We start from the raw sequence: 18,256 nt of genomic DNA on the forward strand, positions 1-18,256 counted from the left end.
ATATTGTTAAATTCTTGTAGACGCGTTTCGACGCATTCGTTATGTCACATTTTCACTCTCGATTATTCTGACAACTGCGAAAGAACGATGGCGTTGAAAAGCAAATATGCGGACGTATCAATCCCTGAAACCTTATCTTGGCCGGAATTTGTGTTTAGAGACTTCGAGAAGTATGGGAATCAAACAGCTATCGTAAGTCGTTCAACGAGGAATAAATTTATCCTCGGTAATAACTATAGAGCTATTTTTATCTTTCAACTTTAATCTCGGTGTTCGTGACTTCGTCTTTTATTCCACACAGGTATTCTGAGCGGCAGAAGAGCCACTAAACATATTACACAAACAGATAAATGTGTGAACTTAATTATGTCAAAGAAAGAACTGTCCTTTATGATTCATTCACTAAATGGACCGACAAATTTATCTGTTTCGTTTATTTGTATTTCAAACATGTTTCTACTTAGGGAAAATTCAGTTTCGAGTTCCATTTTCGACTATGGTCGTCTTTTTTGATCAATTACCCAGAAACGCGGAAGTTAACTTCATAATAAATAAAACAAAATAAAACGACATTGAAATTTCAGCGAAAATCACTCATCAACACATCGAGTCCATGAGGTCACGAAGAAGCCAAAACGTGTTTACTCCGTCACGTTCCAATCGAAACTTAAGGGTTTGTATATCAAATTTTTGTCGATCACTGTTCAGATTTCAATAACTTGGTGAGTTTCGGAAATTTACCTTTCTTGGTACGAAGTGTGCAGAGAGAGGCCACTGTACAAATGCTGAACTACTAACACTCACAACAGAGTAAAAGGTGCCCTTTGTTTATTAACAATATTTAGTATGGATTCTTCAAGATCTAAGCACAGGATATACTGACGCATAAACGAGGCTTGTAAATAAAGCGTCATCATCAGTTTTCAGTTATTGAATGTAATCACGCAAGTTTGACACCAATACCCATAAAACTACTTAACAGAAGTTCTCGAACTGATAAAAGATGTATTTTTTATGAAGATGCCGCTTTTGTTTGAGAGCTTTTTCATGCATAACAGGGCCAGCAGGAGACACGTTCTCTCATCGTGAAACTGTAAAACTTTTCTCTCGATCGATCGACTGTAATGAGTATTATATTGGTGACGTATCCTAAGTTGACAATCTAGTAGCAAAGTAGAATTTCCACAGGATATCTAACCTGACCACGAAATCAAGGAGGGACTGTTTAAATTGAAAGCACTGATGGAGGGTGCTTTCGAAAATGGGTTTAGTTTAGTTGGGTTTAGTGTATACAGTACCTTAAGGTTGCTCAATAAATCAGCCAACCATTCTTTGAGTAGCGAGGTATCAAAAGCGTTTGTTGTTGAGGGTGGTTATATTAATAATTACAACAATGTTAATAATTGCAATGTTAAAACAATTCTTGATCCCAGGAGAGATCTACTTTTCACGATTAGGAGAGAAGCAAAACTGTTCCCCCATTCCACTCCAGCTAAGAACTCGCCAATCATTTGTACTTTTCCCGATCTGAAAACTCGCTCTTTCTTTTCCATCATTCTTGATATTTTTCTCGTAGATATGCGGCGCAACCAAACGCGAATACACGTTTTCACAAGTAAGGGATTTGAGCAGAAGAGTCGCCTCGGCTTTAAGCAAAAGAGGACTTCGCAAGGGAAATGTGGTTGCCCTGTTTGCTCCGAATGTTCCTGAATTTCCCATTGTATTCCTTGGAGCTCTTCAAATTGGTGCGGTCGTGACCGGTGTCAATCCATTCTTCACAACCGAAGAACTGACCAATCAGCTCGAAGCAGCTGACGCAGTATGTATCATCACTGTTCACCAGTTGGAACATCGGGCAAAAGAAGCCGCGAAGAAACTGGGCATAGACCACATGTTTGTTCTTGGAGATGACGTTGAAGATGGGTATGACTTGGTCTCAATCCTTTTCAATGATGACGGGTCGAGTTTGCCACACGTCACGTTTAACCCAAAAGAGGATTTGGCAATTCTTCCGTATTCCAGTGGGACTAGCGGTCTTCCGAAATGCGCCATGGTAACACATTATAACTTGGTTGCTCTGGGCTGCATTGCGACTGCACAAGGCTTTATGGATTTTAAACAAATTACTACAGAGCAAAAGAATTCTACTACTCTAGCTTTTGTTCCATTTCACCGCCCTTTCGGCCTAATAGCTGTTCTGTCTCTCAGTTTACAACAAGGAAGTTGCTTAGTTTCAGTGCCAAGATTCGAACAAAACAGAATATTTAATCTTTTGCAGGATTACAAGGTAAAGCATTTTTTCGGTTTTGAGACTTTTTAATACAATCGTAGCTGTGAGTGGGTAAAAAGATTTTTCACTTTCCTCTTTCAATTGGATCTTATCAGTGACTCAGCCTAATTTCCAGGCGTCTCTCCTTCCTCGTTGTTTGTGCAAAGTCTGGGAAGATTGAGTGGGTAAAAACGTTGTTGTCGCCGAGAGACGTTCCCTAAATTATTTCACGGCAAACGTCACGGCTCGGTATTTACTGAGCGAGGCCTGAAGGGGTTTAAGTTTAATTTGCCACCCTAACAAGCTCGCCACCACCGAGAGTCAAATCGCCACCGGTGGCGATTTGACTTCAACGTTATGTGTAGCCAGTTGTATGAATCAAAGGAAAGCTAAGATACAATAGTATATTGCGAAAAGGGAAAGGGACTCATAAATTATGTGTAGCCTCTCAATTATTGCACGTTAACCCTTAAATGCCACATGAAATATCCATCACATTGTAATACCGTAGACGCACCTTAAAGCCGCACGTCAGGGAAACACCGCCGACATGCTATTTATTATTCTAATACACTGTGTTTGTGCGCATTTTTAATCTCGCATCATTAAAACCAAATTAAACTTTAAGGTCTAACCTTTCATATTACATAAGTTTCATTAGATTTGATTACGAAATGCGTTCATAAGAAAGAAACTCGTGTTACAGGTTGCGTCCACATTCTATGTGATTAACACAAAGGAAGGAAGTCAAGTCCGTTTCTGTAAACTTCGCTGTGTTTGTCGCAATATACTACTGCACCTTAGCTTTCATTTGCTGTAAATTCATGCGGTTTAATTCGCATCGGCGGAAAATCACCTTGGTTTCGCTTTCCGCAAACTGATCATAATCTTCGGGATATCAACATGTTTTATTGCATTTAACGGTTCACGTTCTATAATTGAGAGGTTACACATAACTTCTGAGTCCTTTTCCCTTTTCGCAATATACTACTACATCTTATCTTTCCTTTGATGTAAGTTACAAACGACAGGCAACACAAATCACCTCAGGTGGCGATTTGACTCTCAGTGGTGGCGAGTTTTGTGGTGGCGAATTGAGCGGATACCCTTGAAGGTTTAGACAGTTCCAGGCCTTCCGCTCCCGATTCCTGCCGGGGCCATTGTTCGTCAAATAAAAGCATCCCCACACACATCTTTTCTTTTTTTCTAACAGGTGACACTTCTCGTAACCGAGGCGTCAGTAGTGCATCTCCTTTCCATCCATCCAGCAGTAAATAACACCGATTTGTCGTCGCTAGCGGAGGTGATATCCACCTCGTCATTACTAAGCAAAGAAACGTCCAAAAGTGTCAGGAAACGATTACCTCACCTCAAAAGAATCAATCAGTGTAAGTGAAACAGCTCCTTGGCCTTAAACAATATTAAACTGGTCCATATCCAGAGTTGTAAGACCGTCCATTAATAAACAAAAGTTTGATCTGTGGAAAAGGCGTACTAACGATAAATCTTGGGTAAGGACTGAGAATACAGTTTTTATGATGTGGTCGCAAAGACAAGCAGTAGCATTCCTAGGCCTCTAACCGATGCCCGAAAAGCTGCAGAATTTTTTATTGCATAGATATTTTCAGAGAGAGGGAAACAGTGGCATGGTGCTGTAATATGAGTAATAAATTGATTGTCCTTTTCATAGGGCTACTGCGTTCCACCAAATTCTCAGATTGCGTTTCAATTAGTCAAGAAGTGAATTTAAGGATAATTGATAAATGAATGTATTGAAATGAAACATAAAACAATGTTTCAGGTTACGGCATGACAGAAAACACAGCACTGAGTCACATGACTCCCTCGCTGGAGGAGAGGCATGGTTCTGTTGGAGTATTACTTCCCAATCTCGAATGTAAGGTAAAGGACTTGCTTAAGGCACCGATCATTTTTCACTGATCATTACTTATTACCTTGTGGGGTTCGGAAGACTTTGCTTGTGTCACATTAAAATTAACCCGATCCCTCCATAAGGCTCTGCAACATTCTTAGGATTCTTCACCCCCCCCCCCGCCCCCCCTCCTAAACTTGGCAGTCCCCCTCCTAAACTTAGCAGTCAAATTTTTATAATACTCTAATTATGGCCTTCAATTATGATTGGTTCCTTACGTGCTACGGAAAGCAGGCTAACAGCTGTGTACTCATCTTATTTTATCATTGTTTGTTATATCAAGTAACAATAATTTTTTTGAGTTAAGGTGTGCGATGTATCGACTGGCCAGGTTCTTGGGGCTGGTGAACGAGGAGAGATTTGTGTCAAAGGTCCGACAATGATGAAAGGTTAGTTGCATCATGCTGTTACAGCGTTGAAGTGGAATTACTCATTTAAAAGATAATTTTACCACGTATTTTGATTTAATGTTTTGGAAACCAAGGAAAAGTTATTACATCTTAAGAGGAGCCAATGGGAAATGCGAGTTACCTAGTCGCCACGTCTTTAAAACTCGCACTACCCCCTCAAATAATTGGACCAATTACAAAGGGAAAGGAAATGAGACGAGGGCCATTTCGAATTTCTTTAGAAAGCCAATAATAAATGACTTTCTTGGCTGATTGACAGGTTATCTGAACGACCGAGACGCTTCACAACAAATTATTGACGGCGAAGGCTGGCTTCACACGGGAGATTTGGGTTACTATGACCAAGATGAACATTTCTTCATCGTGGACAAACTCAAGGATTTGATCAAGTTCAGAGGAGATCAGGTCGGTTTTCTTAATTCATGTCAGTCAGGGAATATCGTCAAACATGTGTAACGTAGGAAATTGTGGGCGTGACCCCCTTAAGTGTACACGCAATGCATTGAAAAATACTTGGTACGGTAGAAAGCATTGCATTTGAAACGTAGCCGATAAGAATTTTGTAATTGGAGAACGGGCACGAATGGATAGTGCTTCAGCTTGCCTTGCCTTCATGTGCGTCACGCGTGGTGGTACGTGAGCTGTTCGTGTCCTCGTAGAGATTCTGCTACGTTTGCTCTTTGTTTTTGATTTGCCGTAGTTTATTGAAATTTTTTTAACTGATTTGTCTCTCTCGACTTATTGCCCAACACAGTATCTTACAATAAATGAATGAATATAGAGAACCTGAATTTGTAAGCGCTCTTCTTTTCAATCAGGTGTCTCCTTCAGAGCTCGAAGTTCTCCTCAAGACCCACCCGGCCGTATTTGACGCAGCTGTTATTGGGTTCCCAGACCCTGAAGTTGGAGAATTGCCTACAGCTTTCGTTGTGAGTATGAACGAAGAAGATTTGACTGAAATGGAAGTTATTCAATACGTGGACGAGAATGCAGCAACTCACAAAAAACTTCGAGGAGGTGTAGTGTTTATTAATTCGATTCCCAGGTCTGAGGAAGGAGAAATCCTTCGAACAGAATTAAGAGACAAAATGATTCAAGGAAAGTACAAACCAGTACAGATGAGAAGAGGGTCGCTTTTTGGAACCGAGGAAAACAAAAGATTTTCTATAATGAGAAACTCTTTACCGATGACTAGGAATTTACCACGAAACAATGAAACAATTCTGGAGGAAGAATCCGATCAATTGCAAGTTCCAAGATCAAAAAGCTGTGTTATATTATGAAAGGAACTCGTGCCCTCTTACATGAATAACAGATAATGCCGCTGGATGGTGTTAATGTATTGATCATAAAGGCTTCATTTGGCCGCGGTTTCTACTTCAGGAATAAGGAAAAGCCTTTAAATGTCATTCATTGGATTAAAATTTTTCCCTGAAGTTCACAGGTTCCCATTTATACTGTGACTGCTCTTTCTTTAAGGATTTAGTCTGCTTATCTTTGTTTGTTGTAAATACCTTGCCGTATTTACAAGCTTCACGAATGGCGAAGTGCCACTTGCCTTTCATATCGAGAATGTTAATTTATAACATTTTAAAAAGAAAATAATATGCCTGAGGCAAATTTGACAAAGCATGTAAAAAGAGTTGTGTATGTAAAATTAAGCGAAGGAAAGTGTAATAGTAAAATAAATCCTACATTCTCCTTTTCGGGTCTTTTTGATTTGTCAGTTTTTTCTGAGTTCAAAATATGAATTGATTTAGCGAGGGATGACTTCACTGCAATGAATCATTGGTGCAACGTGCTTCAAACCTGCAAAATAATCATTAAGGTATACTAACGAAATATCCGCTTATTGGGCTCATCAAGCTGTCGAAATTTATCTGATTGTGTCAAACTGATGATTTTCCCAAAAATCCTTTATTCACATTCAGATAAATTAGAAACTATATAGTTTTAGGAAATTTTTTAGATTCCGTGCTGCCGTGCGTCTGTTCAGAAATAGATCACAGATTCGTAAATAAAGTCTGGAAAAATGTGATAAGAGAAAAAAAGACGAGGAGCAGCCGAGTGTGCCCATCACGTTCGTACTACACTTTGACGTCTTTTGGGATTTATTTCTGAGCAGACGCACAGCAACATGTATTTGTTTTATATGATAAAAAAGCAAAATGTTGTTGGTGGCGACTTCATCTGTACATTTGTCCTACAATAGATCACAAGTTAGAACCGATCAAAATGTACGGATAATTGAGGTTATCTTATATAACTGGCAAAAGCTAATAAGTGATTCTCACAATAGCTTGAAATTTTTGCAGGATGTATAGCAGCGTGATAAGATCATTTATAGTATTTGAATGATATCAAATAAGACCCTTAATGGCATGTTGAGTTACTCGTAACTGCCAGTTTCTCGTTTAATTGAGGAGATAAAAGCGTGGGGCGAATGAAAGGCTGAAATATGTTTTGTGGGTGAGTGTGTGGGTGGGTTATACGCTACAGTTAAACCTCGATTATCCGGAGACGAACTAATTTACGTCATCATGTTAGGTCCCGAAGCGAAAGTTCTCTAAATTTGTCGCTGAGCTGAAGAGCCTGACCTTGCAGCGAGTTGTATTATCCCCAACGAAATATTTCATTCTCAAAAGCGGGGAGCTACTCCTTGAAAGAGAGAGACACTTTCGAGAGAAACGCAACGAGCAGATAGCATTAGTGTAAGGATCGGAAAAGGAAGCTGCACGAATGTATGGTTACTGAACTTTAGAAATTTAATTGACCGTAAACCACCTTGAGGAGTTAACATTACAAAAAAGGCAACGATCTTTACGTAACATAAAACATAACAGACAAATGGTTGGTCTATTTATCATTTTACAGTCTATTAATAACAGGTAATAAAGCCACAGGTCGTCAATGACCTTGGAATTTAACATAACAAAGCATACTCGAGTTCCTAGGAATGGAGATAAAAGGCGGCAAATAGTTGGCCGATTTTCTGCCTTCTACAACCTGTTAGAAGTTAATGGCTCTTATTAGCTCAGTGATTTCAACGAAAAACAGCCCGGGAGGTTCGAAAATTTTAGAGTTTTAGACAAAAACAGGCTAATTTCTTTTGTTTTTTTTAAGGAGCACAATGCGACGGAGGCTTTGGTCAAACGCTTTCCACTTTAATCGTACTATCAAAAGTAAATACTATAGAGCAGCTTCAATAGATTGACACTTGTCAAAAGCAAAACGAGCCGATTCAAAGTCGTTTTAAGTTGTTATTATGCACTTTCACACAACTGGCAATAGATTACGAGATGTTTTAACAACGTAAACAACTTAAAATTTTTGCGGGTTATTTAATAGAGTGGCCTGCTCGTTAAATCATTCATAGTCGTTGGGCAATATCAAATAAGCCCATTAGTGGCATGTAAGGCTACACGTAATCCTCCAGTTTATCCTTTAATTAAGAAGAAAAAGACGTGAAGCGAGTGAAAGTTTCGAGGTATTAAATTAAGAGGAAATAGGGGTGGTCCGCCCCTGAAGAAGGCACTAGACAGGAGTGTCTAAATGTTGGGTCTATGAATTATAACTTCTTCGGTTACATTCATTAAATCTATAAACCAAAGTAGCATCAAATCATGTCTTATTGTCCACCTGTTTGCCATGTGAACTTTAATATAAAGCTAGCTCATTTTTACAGATGACAAAAATTGTGGTTAAAATGTCATCCCTTGTTGAAGATATCTCAACCCTAAGCCTTTACCCCTTCCATCCAAAATCGTAACTGAAATAAAGTTCTCTAGCTGTAATTACAATTAAACTTAATTGGTTAGCTGATACCTTGATATGCGGTATCGTACAGAATATATTTTGCTTTTTTTGTTTCGTAAACGTGAATTGTCGAAGAAGAAACAAAACAACACATTCACAGCTAATATGCCAGTCCAAGCCAATATCTATCTATCCAAACACAAAAACGAGTCACTTTACTTTCATCCAATATAACAGAATTAAAAGTTAAAGAGTTTGATAAACGAAATGTTTTAAAGTTCATTTCTAAATTCCGGCATTTATCAACATGGTTAACATCGAGCTTCAGTCGTTAAATAGAGAACATGTAACTACTCATACTTTTATAGATATTTGATGATCAGCGCTGGATAGTGCCAGAAAGGGACAAAAGCAAATGCAATCTCCATGCAGTTACTCATTACAACCTCCAGATTGAGGCGGTCGTGATTTCGGTCGATGAAACTTCAGCAAAAGAGCTCTAAGAGGAGCAAAGTAATAGATGTTATCATTGGAGACTTTTCTGAAGATCTGAAAAAACAACTGAAAGCGAAAGTCCCAGATGACCCAGTTGGAACAATGAGCTGATACTCACTTGTCCAAATAGCGACTAGTGCAAAATATGCTTAATTATATAATTAACAAGGAATATTGATGTTACAGACGGTTTGACAAATGATGCAGAATTTATTTCAGAAAACATAGATTATAAGATTGAGAACTCCATCAGACCAAGTATTATACTAATGCCTTTCCCTAATCCAGGCTTTGACTGAAAACAACGCCAAGAAAACTACCATCTTTGTATCTCAAAACGAAAATTATTGCGGGCACCAATTTTAGAGGTAAAAAGACAATTCAGAATTAACAAGAAAATCCAAGTACAAATTTTTCGTTAACAATTTTCATTAAGACCTGCAGCGACCGGCAAAAAATATTCACGCCGTCAAGGTGGAACTTTAGATTCATCTGTTGTTGATTTCCCATCTTAAACAAAGAAGCTTATGCATCATGTTGGCTCAAGAAACGAACGTAATTAACCAGAGATGGAGCTTAACTTTCAGCCTGCATGTCGCTGATAAAGCTTTGCATTACTCCTTCAAACGACACATTAACATTTTATAATTAACAGTAAGTATTTTTGGCAGTTTGATACGCGCAACCATCGAAATGCTATTTATCGAAAATCAACTTGAAGGGTAAACATAACAAATCAAAGGCTCTTAAGAGCTAACTCATTTTCACAGATGAAAAAAATTGTAGTTAAAATGTAATCCCTCGTTGAAGATATTTTAACCGTAACCCTTTACCCCCTTCCATCCAAAATCCTAACTGAAATAAAGTTCTTTAGCTGTAATTACAAATAAACTTAATTGGTTGGCTGATACCTTGATATAGAACGCTCTATCCAAACACAAAAACGATTCACTTTACTTTCATCCAATTTGACAGAATTAAAAGTTAACGAGCTTGATAAACGAAACGTTTTGAAGTGCATTTCTAAATTCATTTATCAACATGCTTAACTTTGAGCTCTAGTCATTAAATACAAAATATGCAACCACACAACTTTTATAGATTAATGATCAGCGCTGGATAGTGCTAGAAATGGACAAAAGCAAATGCAATCTTCATGCAGTTAGTACAACCTTCAGATAGAGGCGGTCGTGATTTCGGTCGATGAAACTTCAGAAAAAGAGCTCTAAGAGGGGCAAAGCAATAAATGATATCATTAGAGACCTCTCTGATGATCTGAAAAACAACTGAAAGCAAAAGTACCAGATGAACCAATTGAAACAATGAGGTGCTACTCACTTTTCGAAATAGCGACTGGTGCAAAATATAATTAATTAATGCGAAATATTGATGTTACAGACGGTTTAACAAATAATGCAGAATTTATTTTAGAAAACAGGAACGATGACTTACGTAAAATAAAAGACATACAGACAAGTGGTCGGCTGAATTATCAGTATAGAATTTGTTAATAAAAGATAGTGACCTTGAATATTTTTAACATGATCATGACGAAACAAAAGATTAATAAGATACTTAAGTCCAAAGAAACCAAAGTTAGAGGCGGCAAACGGTTGGCTGATTTATCATTCTCTAATATGTCAATAACAGATGAAGGAAGCCACTGATCGTCAATGAACTTGAAGATTTAGCATAAAAATAAAAGGCGGCAAACGGTTGGCCGATTTCCGCATTCTGTAATCTGTTAGTAGTTAATAGCTTTCATTGGTTCAGTGATTTCAACGAAAAATAGCCGCTGGAGGTTCCAAAATTTTACAGTCTTAAACAAAAACAAGCTAATTTCTTTTGTTTTCTTTCAAGCAGAATTTCAATAATGGAGCACAATGTGACAGATGCTTTGGTCAAACGTTTTTAACTATTATCGTACTTTAAAAAGTAAACACGATAGATAGAAATAACTTCTAATAATCGTCTTCAGATTGAAATACTATCCTCGAGAGAATAACGCTCGTCAAAAGGAAAATGGGTCAATTAAGGTCGTTTTATTCGTTAGGATGCACCAGTAGCGTGTTGAGTTAAAAATTTTTGTGAATGAATGTGAGTTTCGTGCTAGTCATACATTGACTTAAGGGGGCTCCACTGGGTTTTTTCTCAATGTTGGCGCACGCGCCAGCATTATGTTTTTCTGGGAAATTTTTATGTTTTCGCTTTTCAAGGTCATTAAAGCCATCAAAAAGGCATTGAGCAAGGTTCGGACTATCGTTTGCTGTAGTAAATATTATCAAAACGATTTTCGTTGTCATGAAGCTAAGGCTCCACGAAAGGAGGTGCTAGCCAGCGATAACTTGGCTTTGCCTTTGATTTTCTTCAATTTGCTTCAGTGAAATCTCTCAAAATTTTCACAATTTGTGAAAATTGTCCTGTCGATTATTTAAAAGCCGAAAAAAAAAGGGGTAACAAAGGCAGTTTCCTCGCTATTTTCAATTTTGTGTTTTCTTCCTCTATCTCAAATTTGGTCCTATGAATTTTTTCCATCAACAGGGACTAAGAAGAGGGGCACAGATATGTTTAACGATCCTGTAGTCGCCTTTTGGCAATCTTTCCCACGGTGTTTTCTCTTCGGTTGACCTCTTTTTTAGGCGTAGAAGACCTATGAATATTACGGGTGTAGTTGCTGGAAACACTAGATTCCATCACATAAAAACTGTTTTTTAACACACCTTTTCAGATATCAATCGTGCGATCGTATCGAACCACCATGTTTGTTTTGCATGTTGATACTTTTAAAGCTTTTACTATATTTGCACCCAAATCTTGCACGTTCAAAGAACCCAATGGAGCCTCCTTAAATTAAGCAAAAGCTCTAATTAAATTAATCGCTCAAATCATAATGTTTTTGTTTTTTGGCCTGGAGTCTTATTATCGGCTCAAGAAGTGAGTCTAACTAATTAGCCCGAACTGCAAATTATCTCCAACGAAAGATAGTTCTTAAAGGCGGGGCTTTATCCTTGAAAATAGGAGACACTGTCGAGACAAATGTAGCGAGCAAATGGCATCAGTGTAAGGTTCCGAACGCAAAGGGAAGCAGTATCAATGCATGGTTACTGAACTTTGGAAACTTCATTAACCGCAAATGATCTTAAAGAGTTAACACAACAAAAGAGAAAATGATCACTTTCGTAAAATAAAAGATATGCAAACAAATGGTCTACCGAGTTGTCATTCTGGAATCTGTTTATAACAAATGAATAAAGCCACTGATCGTCTATGATTTTGAGGATTTAACATAACAATAAAACTCGGAAATTGGTTGGGTGATTTATCATTCTATTATCTGTTGAAAACAGATAGATAGCCACAGACGTTAACGACAGAAAAGATTTAACATCATGAAATAAAAGGCGGCAAACGGGCGATCGATTTTTCCGCATTTAGAATCTTCTAGTAGTTAAAAGCATTCATAGGTTCAGTGATTTTTATGAAAAACAGCCCTGGGAGATCAAAAAGTTTTAGATTCTAAAAGACTGGTCAATTTCTTTTGGCTATAGGTTTCCTCTCAACCAGAATCATAATAATGGAACGCAAGCGACAGAAGCTTTAGTCTAACGTTTGTTATTTGTATGGTACTATCAAAACTAAACATTGGATAGAAATTAAAGCGATAAGATAACCCCTTATAGTCGTTCTCAGATTGAAACATATTTCTGATTACATTTCAATTCAAGACGATTATGTGATTGTTATCAACTGCCTTTAACAAGAATATAAACAACAATTTGATAAGAATGAGAAATACCAAACTTGTCGATTACGAATCCAGCAGGGCACAGATATGTTTAACGATCCAGCAAAGCTTAAGAAATTCCACCCGAAAGGAATCGCGATAAATCTTACTCGAAAGATCCATATTTTATTTTTCGTAAAACATTTCGTGATGGAATAGAACTTCGCCAAGATCGTTATCTGAGCATGAGTAGACTTTCGAATCAGTCGCCTTTTGGCAATCTTTCCCACGGTGTTTTCTCTTCGGTTGACCTCTTTTTTAGGCGTAGAAGGCCTATGAATATTACGGGTGTAGTTTCTGGAAACCCTAGATTACATCACATAAAAACTGTGTTTAACACACCTTTTCAGTTAACAATCGTGCGATTGTATCGAACCACCATGTTTGTTTTGCATGTTGATACTTTTAAAGCTCGTGCAATATTTGCACCCAGATCTTGCAGGTTCAAAAAACCCCATGGAGCCTCCTTAAATTAAGCAAAGCTTTAATTAAATTAATCGCTCAAATCATAATATTTTTGTTTTTTGGCCTGGAGCCCGACTTTACTCTATTATTATTACTATCTATAACGAAAGATGGTTCTTAAATGCGGGGCTTATTCCTTGAAAATAGGAGACACTGTCGAGACAAATGTAAAGAGCAAACAGCATTAGTGAGAGGTTCGGAACGCAAAGGGAAGCAGTATGAACGCATGGTTATGAAAATTTAGAAATTTCATTAACCGCAAGTGATCCTAATTAAAGAGTTAACATAACAAAAGAGGAAATGATCACGTTCGCATAGTAAAAGATATGCAGACAAATGGTCTACCGAGTTGTCATTCTGGAATCTGTTAATAACAAATGAATAAAGCCACTGATCGTCTATGACTTTGCGGATTTGACATAACAATAAAAGTCGGCAAACGGTTGGGTGATTTATTATTCTATAATCTTTGAAAAACAAATTGATAAAGCCACCGACGTTAATTACATAGAAGATTTAACATCATGAAATAGAAGGCGGCAAACGGTTGGGTGATTTATCATTCTATAATCTGTTAAAAACAGATAGATAAAGCCACTGATCGTCAATCACCTTGAAGATTTAACAGCAGCAGCTTTGATCTAACGGTTTTTTATTGCATCGAACTATCAAAACGAAACATTGGATAGAAATTAAAGCTATAAAATAAATTCGACTAATCGTTCTCAGATCGAAACATGTTTCTGATTGCATTTGAAATTTAAGGCGATTATTCACTATATAATTCCTGACACGATTTTGAGTCAAAGAACAGTATCAAGACCTTCATCAAAAGCAAAACGAGTCTATTCGAAGCCGTTTTAAGTCGTTAGCATGCATTAAGTCAGCGGCATATTGAGTTACTCGCGATCGTAATCACCAGTTTCGCGTTTCATTAAGAGGGGAAAAAGGTGAGGTGAATAAAAACCTCCAGAGTTTTTGTTTTTTCCAGGAGGAGAGAGTGAAATATGTTTTGTGGATGAGTGGATGGTTTCGTGCTAATTATATTTTGACTTAAAGGAAAAGCTTTCTATATTTAGCGTTACAATAATGTTTTTTTTTTGCCTGGGGTTTTATTCTAATCACGTTTTGAGTCCTTAGCACGCACTAAGACACAAATGACAATGGCTATCAAGAGATTCTGACAACTAATGTATCTGCATAGTAGGGGGTATCATTTAAGAATTATTAGTCAAAAAGTACACGCACATTGTTCTCCTTCGCTTTAGTCGACTCGCCAGCTAATTCAGATATAATATTTCACACTAGGCTGAGTTTCTAAGCTTTTGCGTCAACTGATGCCTTGGTGCATGAAAAGAGATGCTTCCAAATTTGGAAAGGGTGTTTTGTATAACTGGGAGCTTATCGAGCAAATATAATCATTACTTGGCCGAGTTCATACAGTTTGTGTCTACTAAAGCCTTTCCAAAGGTAAGTTCAGTCTAAAAATTTCAATTTGTTTATGGTTTTAAGATGGGAATGTCCCTTAGCACTTCGTAAGTCCTCTGTGCGAGGAATATTTCCCAATACATATGCATAATACTATTCCAGTACATACAGTCAATCATCTGCAGCCATTCTACAAAATGGATGTTAACATGGCAACTGGAGAGTAATGTAACAATTCTCAGACGATCGCTAAGAGAAGAGATCTTATTACAGCAGACACATTGCTTGCTTTCCCAGCTCGGGTATTACATTTAAAAGAGAAAACTAGTAGCAAGCTCAGTTTCTGGTGTAAGGTTTCGTCTAGAAAGCCATTTTGATTTCGTGTAGAAATCGTTCTAAACAATCACAATTCCTTCCACAGTATCTCTCAGATATTCCCAAAGTCATGACTCTTCTTGAGGTGAAAATTCTTTTGTCCTGTGTTTTTCTGATATACAACAACGTGGAAGCGGCTCGATCGCCAAAGGTAAGACAAGTGCAAAAACTGTTCATAATTTTGTGAAACTCAATGATAAAGCGTCAGATTGCGGAAACAGAACGTTCAGGATTCGATTCCTCGTTGGAGGTTATATTTTTTTCTCTGTCCGTCACTCTTAAGAAGTAAATAGTCATATTTTTCATTGACAATCCAGCTTTTATTTTATCACCTTTCCTTAATAACTTATGTCCTTCATTCACTTCATTAAGAGGACATTAACTATTGATTTCAAGCATTGTTATCTGTTTCAACCAATCTATTACAGACGGTTTTTGCTCTCTGTCATAATCAAGTTCTACATTTGTTTCAAAAATAATTGACTTATCTAAATCTTTTTCAAAGGAGGATTTGAAATCTTGAGTCGTAAGTCATCCTATAAAAATATTCATAGACAAAGACTCTAATCTCTAGAAGATTGAGATGTAGTCAAGTACCCGCAAATGTGGGTTAGAAAGTTTATATTCTACTATATAAAACTAATACTCGCCTTTTTTTATCTTATTGTAGTTCCATTATCAGCCTCTGGCTCACATCGAGGCCACCGAGAAAAAATTAACTCACTATAGCAAAGGGCAAGGTTGTTTCAATCTTTTCTTGTTGCTTCAACGGCTTTCTCAGTTTTACTAATAGTCAACTCGAAAATTTCCTTACAGCAATTACAGACTGGGATGCGGGAAATGTGCACAGCCATCTCGAGGGCGGCATGAAATACAGTCATGGATGTCTGATTGTGCCTCAAGATGGAGAGTATTATGTTTACGCACAACTGTACTTTCGCAGCAGCGGGAGAGTGCTGATTCGCAAGGGTCACCACGAAGTTATCACCATGCTTCAACATTCCCACAACGTACCAGAAGGACCCCACTATGCAGGAGGAGTGTTTTATTTTGAGGCTGGTGACACCCTAGCGTTACAAACCGCGACATCTGTCTCACTTTACATGGCGACTGCTCACTCTTACTTTGGAGCGTTTCTGATTGAGTGAGCTTCACCGCAAAAGCGCGTAAAAGCCTTGAAGGAAATTGTACCATGATATCAATAAAGAATAGAATGATATCAAAAAGGCTATGTTTAACAAAGTAACAAATCCCTAAAGAAACAGCGGTCGTAGTTGAAACAGGAACCACTGATTTCCTCTGAAGCCCCGATGCATCAACAACATTCAGCGGCATTGCTTATCGTTCATGTAAAAAAGCACGAGTTCCTTGCATGATATAACACAGCTTTTTGATCGCGTAGCCTGTTAAGGTTTTTCCTTCAAAATAGTGTCATAGTTTCATGGTAGAATCCTAGTCACCGGTAAACAGTCTCTCTTTGAAGAAAATCTCTTGTCTTCCTGGATTCTGTGCCGGTTTATTTGTTTCTTGAATCATTTTGTTTCTTAATTCTGTTCGAAAAAAAACATCGCATAAGAGAAAGAGAAAAAGCCTGATTTATCTTAACTCACACAGGTATTTCGTGGTCTATTGTCCTTGTTGTCTAAACACTTCTGTGCAGAAATAAAATGCATCGTTATCACGCTTACTGTAGTCTCGTTTGGAGCTGTTGTTTGGTCTCGTCACACAACGCTCCTTATTCCTCGTTGGAGAGAGAGCCATTGCGTGACGGGACCAAATAACGGTTGCAAAAGAGTCAAGAAAAGGGACTGCGTTTACAAAAATTTTGATTTCCTCTGACATAAAGAAAATCAGAATTATTCGTCTATAGTTAAACGCCCCAAAAATATAATTCCATGTAATTCTACCACGGAAAGCAAAATGAAACTGTTGTATCTCCAATACATCCTACCCAAAGGTATATTGCGATCTCGAATAAGTGAAGATACATTGAACAAGAGAAAAGGATAATATTTCAAAGAGGGCTCCTTGATTGGTTGTTGCCTTTCTGGACTTTGCTCTCTGCGTGTGAAATACGTGACAAAATACATATTATTTACAAGGAATTAACACGCGACTGGGTAAAGTCCAAGGTAGCTAAAAGTGAATTTTATCCGTCGAAAAGTCAAAACGCGGGAGAATTGCGTGGAAAACTCGCTATCAGTAGCATTAAGTTCCCGGTTAGTTTTTTTTTCAGTGGGGTTGGATAAAGCGGTTAGAATACGTGATAAAATTCAGGTTGTTTACAAAGAAATGGCATGTGAGGGAGTGAAGTTTAATGTGGCTAAATGTAATTTGATTAGTAGCATACAATTTAGCTTTAGTCAAATCTAATTGATAATCATCAGCAAGATTAATTATTACACGAAAAGTTGGATCATCGAATGTTAACCTTATTGGATAGACATCGTTACCATCTGCATCTTGTGTCTTTGTTAGTTCTTTAATGTATTGGTCAAAGTCTTCATTTGTCCAAACACCTGAAGCAAAATTTATATTTGTAAAACTGTTGCTATTATCTTTACTATAAAAATTGTTTGATTTTTATATCCAGAGTTGACGTTAAACCGAGAAAATGACATGCTTATCACACGATTTAACCCAACTTTATACTGATAATTACTCTCAAGAACAATAGGTTCAGAAAATTTAACAGTAAAATCTCCTGGTCGGTTATTGCCTTCTCCTCGAGCTGAAAAACTTGAAAGTGCTATGTGTCGTTCCATATATATATATATCTTAAGAAAAATATTTTTTAGTAATTTTCCTATATTGTAATTTGTTGATTTTATTATTCCGTATAAGCTTTCTAAGATTGAGACTTCCATATTTTGTATTTCAATACTAGTGTTGCCTGCCATGATTTCACCGACTATGATTTGTAACTTTTTTAGCAGAACTTCAGAATTATTTAAAAAATAGACTCATTTGCCAAATGGTTTGATACCTGAGCCTTTTTTAGGATATTTCTTCCTATGATATTTGATATATTGCTGCAGCTCTTGTTTTCGTTCACCAAGCTTTTTGTATTCTATATCAGCTTGACTTTTGCTGATTTCACCCTTATTTAATCTTCTTGTTACATGACTCATATCCAGCTATTTGTTTGGATCGGTATACTGCTGTTGCTAATGCTTATGTTAAGTATTTACTTACTTGACTTTCACTTGCTTCTTCTAGTTAATTTAACTTATCTTGCACTTCATCATAACTTAACAGTTTAAGTTCAGATATTAAATCTTTTTCTTTTTCTAAATCATCTGCTGGTTCATACTCTGTTTCACTTAGTGCATAATCTATCT

At 37.3% G+C, this 18,256-nt stretch overlaps 2 protein-coding genes across 2 annotated transcripts; both read left to right on the top strand.

Annotated features, from left to right (window-relative positions):
• Positions 1–27: 27 nt before the first annotated feature.
• On the top strand, positions 28–6,301 carry LOC131775544 (uncharacterized). Its single transcript, XM_059091662.2, has 7 exons — positions 28–192; positions 1,577–2,287; positions 3,483–3,657; positions 4,071–4,171; positions 4,510–4,591; positions 4,872–5,017; positions 5,431–6,301. Exons 1-7 carry the CDS (start codon positions 88–90, stop codon positions 5,893–5,895), a joined length of 1,785 nt encoding a protein of 594 aa, XP_058947645.2. The 5' UTR covers positions 28–87; the 3' UTR covers positions 5,896–6,301.
• Positions 6,302–14,444: 8,143 nt separating this feature from the next.
• Positions 14,445–16,538, top strand: LOC131774647 (lymphotoxin-alpha-like). Its single transcript, XM_059090706.2, has 4 exons — positions 14,445–14,582; positions 14,962–15,066; positions 15,586–15,655; positions 15,732–16,538. The coding sequence occupies exons 1-4, from the start codon at positions 14,472–14,474 to the stop codon at positions 16,061–16,063; spliced, it is 618 nt and encodes a 205-aa protein (XP_058946689.2). The 5' UTR covers positions 14,445–14,471; the 3' UTR covers positions 16,064–16,538.
• The last annotated feature ends 1,718 nt before the right edge of the window (positions 16,539–18,256 follow it).

Source organism: Pocillopora verrucosa, chromosome 7, assembly GCF_036669915.1.
Source record: "Pocillopora verrucosa isolate sample1 chromosome 7, ASM3666991v2, whole genome shotgun sequence".
Classification (NCBI taxonomy): Eukaryota; Metazoa; Cnidaria; class Anthozoa; order Scleractinia; family Pocilloporidae; genus Pocillopora; species Pocillopora verrucosa.